The sequence below is a fragment of the Porites lutea genome, chromosome 9 (genome assembly GCF_958299795.1).
Source record: "Porites lutea chromosome 9, jaPorLute2.1, whole genome shotgun sequence".
Lineage (NCBI taxonomy): Eukaryota > Metazoa > Cnidaria > Anthozoa > Scleractinia > Poritidae > Porites > Porites lutea.
The window spans coordinates 17,919,339-17,924,091 of record NC_133209.1 but is presented as its reverse complement, the minus strand read 5'-3'; the positions used below and the strand labels follow the sequence as shown (position 1 = coordinate 17,924,091).

Here is a 4,753-nt window from a genome sequence, read left to right as displayed (position 1 = left end):
TGGAAAAATGCTAACCAGATAAATTAAATAGAACAAAAGCAAACCAAGAACCCAATCCAAAGAACCATACCTTAAGTTTGATTCAAATCACATCGTGCGATCAAACATTCATTCTCCTCATTTCGTCTCGAGTTCCTTTTGAACCTGTATTCTCTGTACCCAGTTTCTCTGTTGTTTGGTTGCTTGCCTTCAGTCTTCAAGTCAGTTCTCGGCACTACTGAAACACCAGAACGTCTTACATTGCGTGTTCTATGCATTTCTTTTCTGTGACTTTCAGTTGAAGTCCAGCCAAGCCAAAGAGAAAATGCAAATTTCCAAAAATTCAGTACAACAAAGCCAAGGCATGGGAATGCCGGTTCCGCGATTTTTCACATATGCGGATCCGGAATGTATGTAGATTAATGTAAATTTCGAGAATCTAAACGACATAAATATATTTTTCTCTCTGGAAAAAGTCACCAGCGGGGCCAGCGCAGGGGGAGGGGCCGGGGGAGCCAGGAGCCCCCACTTTTTGAAAAAAATAAAAATAAAAATTAAGAAATAAACATTTTCAGGAATCTTTGGTGAAATAAGAATATTAGACTGACGGACCTCGCCGAGGCATCCAAATTTATGATTAGTCCGCTTCGATCCTATATCATATGGTAAGCCTCAAAACGACCGATCTTTACAAAAACTGCTCTTAGTCGTAGACTTCTGCGTTTTCACCAGCCAGGTGATGCAGTATATATATGCAACAATGGTGTCTTTTTTTCTCAAGGTTCTTAAATCTCCACGGAGCTACGATTTCTTAAAACAAATTGAACTCGATGACACTGTAGACAAGATGAAGAAGTTTCAGGCATTGGCTTAGCAGAGCATGATAAATGAAATTGCTGCAATCTGCAAGCTTCTCTTGGTAGATCCTGCAACCATCGCATCGCTTTTCGGCAGCTCAAAGGTTAAAACATGGCTCCGTTCAACAACGACTAAAGAATGGTTCTGAACAGCCGTAAGGAGAGAACGGACAAACTTTTGAATTAAGTAAACGAAACACTCGAAAATTCAGTGATGCTGTTGTGCATGCTTACATTTGTTTTGTCACTAACTCCTCTCTCGTTTTTTTAACTTACTATTAAAAAAATGATTGATGAGTTGTAACTGTATTAAAAAATATTGAGTCGGCACCAGGTAAACCATAAAGTCCACGACCTCACAACCCCCTCCCCCCGACCAAACTACACTTCAAAAGAGGTGGATCGGCCCCTGCACTTTGAAAACTGCTCTAAACACGATGAAATTTAGCCGATCCCCCCTTTAAATGTTATTTTATTGAAGTGATCCCCCTCATAACTATATATAACTTTCGTGATCCCCCCCCCCCATGTCTTTGTACCCATATTCACCTTTCGACGTGTATATTTAGTGTTTTAAACGTTCATATACAGGTAGTATTTCTAACTATGATGTACTTACAGCATAATAAAGCCGTTATCGCGCAGTCTTTTTTTAAAAGTGTCTCTTGATCCGTGTCTTTTTCTAGTCTGGATCCAGACATCTGAATTCAGTTGACATACAAGCAATCTTGCTTAAAACTGCAAAGTGCTTGAAACTGCAATCAGTGCTTGAAACTGCAAAGTTACTTTTTTTAGAGTGCCAAATAGCAGTCCGCCAAGTCCCTATCAGCAGGTCATATTTAGCGACAATTTTCAGAGGACCACACTCTAAAGTCATTTGCAGGCGATGAGTTGGTCTATTTAGAAGAAGCACATAGGCGAATCACTACACTGCACGAGGAACTTCAGTCCGCATCCAACAAGTTGACAACAGCGCATATTAACCTGTCAAAGAAGTTTCCTTTGTGCGCGAGAAAATCAACAATGTCAAGAAGAAAGAAGGAAAATAAGAGGAAGGTCCGAAAAACCAATAGGACAAGCGACTCAAGCAGAGGGCACGTCATCTGTTAGGAAACTTGACCTCAGTCGAGGTCGCGGGGCAAATTTTCGGTTCAATCGAAGAGAATGATAGAGTTACTCCTGTAGATAGCATCAATGCTGACTTTGCTAAGAAACTAACAAGGCGTTTGCATCTAGACCCTTTGCTATGGCTACTAGACAAGGGTATTTTTAGCACGACCCTAGGAAAAAATCTAGAGCAAGTAGCGGCCATTTTAAGGGCACAAAGTCCAGGGTCAACCTGCCAAAGGGGACTAAATGTTGCTGTTGAATCGGATGACGAGGCTCAAGAGGCAAATGAAGTTGTTGAATGGGATGATGAGGCTCAAGATGAGGCAGATGAAGCAGTTGGATCGAATTTAGTATAGAGCTGACACAGGACGCCCATTCCTGGAGAGGCGATAAATGGTTTATGTTTAAACAAACACGCTTTTTACAATGTTTCAGTTATCAGAAGTTTATATAGTTCACAATTTAGAATTCACCTGTCATGTTTAAAGATGAATTTAGCTAAGTCATGAGCACGTCATAAAAGGAAAAATATAAAAGCGTTAAAACAAAGCTTTCTCGATATAAATTGAAATGCACACATTCGCCAGTGTGACAGACTTCCGTTTTTTAAATAAAGTTGTGTTAGAACAAATTGAGATTGCAAATGCTATCATCTCCCAGCAGAATGGGCACATTTATGTTGTATGCTTTCAAACTGGCATTGTTCAAGCAGATTTGAGTGGTCCCCCCTCTGAATCCTTCCAAAATTTTCAGTGATTCCCCCTTTTGGGCTCTCAGTTACGACTGATCCCCGCCTCTGTTCTCCTAAAAATCAAGTGATCCCCCGCAAAATCCTCCGACCCCCCCCCCCCCCCCCCAGGTGATAAATAATGACCGGTCCCTAAGAATCGATACATCTCGAAGTTTTCTTTTAGGCCTTAACTCCTTATGTTTTTTTCCAGCACTTGCCTGTTCTAGGTTCAGATTGTGGCGTGGCGCGAAATGGAGGAACAGAGTGGGAAAAAAGTGGAAGAACGGTAGAGGGAGAGGGTAGGGTTTCTTCCCCCTCTCTCCAGTCTCCATGCAGCTTTAGGGCCAATTCTGGCTTAGAAGATTGGGCCCCTACCTGAAAAGGACCTAGAACCAGTCATCTCTCGACTGGCAGCCATGTTTACATGTTGAAGTGTATACGGTAAGTCGACGGCAGAACTCTTTCCTGATGGCTTGTTCTCGAATAGATGCCATAAAACTGAAATAACAGTATGGGATCGGTTGTATCTAATATGTATGGAGGAATGCAGTACATGCTGGGCTGTGGGGGAGAAAAACAAAGCCTTGATTGTTGCCACTACTTGAGAAATGCGACGCCGTTCGTTCGCACTCGATCAAGGTACTTATAACCTAAAATGTCTTTAATTCTCTCTTGCCCATTGTAAGCTTAATCTTATATTTTCCTGATATTTTAAACTAAGAATGTCTTGGAATGTCTCATCAACAATCGAACCAGGATGTGTCATCGGTTCCTTTTTTAGAAATAGTAAGACCTTATTTTTTCTTAATTAAATTTTGTATTTAACCTTTACTTTAGATTAAGATCTCTTTTTTTATTATTAAACAAGCCTTCGCATACTTGGTTTGAGTGATACGTTTGCTTGATTTGGAATAATGTAAAATGCTGTCTAAATTATATTTGTCACTTACATGCCTTGCTTGCTAAATAAGACCTGATCGAAAACTGTCGGAGGAAAGTCTACATAAACATCATAGAACAGCGAATATTGCTCTTGGGTTACCATTCTCAAGCTTACTTTTCATTGCTTAAAACTTAAACTTATGTTCATTTTTGTTATCAGACATAGTGTGCCTAAGAACGCGCTTATCACAGGTTATTTATGTATTTTTGAATATTAAGGTAAATTGTGTTTAGTGAAACAGCTGAAATCAGCTTTTTAAAATAATCTGCATAGCTTGTTCCATGCAGGCATTCAGAATATATATGACTGTTTTCATTTTTATTTTCTCAATAAAATAATTTGTGAAAAACAATGTGTGTCTTGAAACTGCCCACTGCCTTTCAAATTTAGGATTTGAAATTGTTTGTTGTGTATTTTTTTTTTGCCAGTTCGATGTATTTTGATGAAGATGGTGATTTGGCACATGAATTTTATGAAGAAGTACGACCCAGCAAGAGAGGAAAGAAATCCTATATGAAGAAAGTAACACGACGTCTACTCCCCCAGGGATTGGTAGAGTTACCCTTTCCAAGACTCCATGTCGACTTTCCGGTTGTCATGTGTGAAGCATATTGAAACATTATTATTATTATTATTGTTATACCGTCAAGACATTGAAATACACATGTAACCACAAACCAACCATTTTGGATTTAATCAGATCTTTCCAATTTGTGTGGTGGTATCTTTCAGTGGTGATTCAATATGGCATCTGATAAGTAAAATGTGTCCCACAAAATGTTGTCACTTAAGCAAGCAAGATGCAGGTGCTACTGGTTGAGCTTGAAATCACTGGGAGGATCTATATTGCGTGTGTATTGAGACGATAAGAACAAAATAATGCTTCCTTTCTTTTTTGAATAAATAGTCAGAAAAATGGCTCTTGATAGTGCAGTCATTCTCCTGTAAGTAGTAGTAGTAGTATAGTAGTAATAATAACAATAATAATAATAACAATAATAATAATAGTAATAATAATAATTTCTTTATGGGAGTAACACTTAATATCTCTCAATAATCTGCACGTAACCCTCAGAGAAAATGAAAATAAATAATTATAATAAAAAAAAAACAATGAGGGTTGTCCAATACTCT

General features: G+C 38.8%; 1 protein-coding gene across 1 annotated transcript; it reads left to right on the top strand.

The window, feature by feature from the left end:
- The first annotated feature begins 3,095 nt into the window (after nucleotides 1-3,095).
- Nucleotides 3,096-4,537, top strand: LOC140947759 (tumor suppressor candidate 2-like). Its single transcript, XM_073396940.1, has 2 exons — nucleotides 3,096-3,315; nucleotides 4,048-4,537. Exons 1-2 carry the CDS (start codon nucleotides 3,188-3,190, stop codon nucleotides 4,232-4,234), a joined length of 315 nt encoding a protein of 104 aa, XP_073253041.1. The 5' UTR covers nucleotides 3,096-3,187; the 3' UTR covers nucleotides 4,235-4,537.
- Nucleotides 4,538-4,753: the final 216 nt, after the last annotated feature.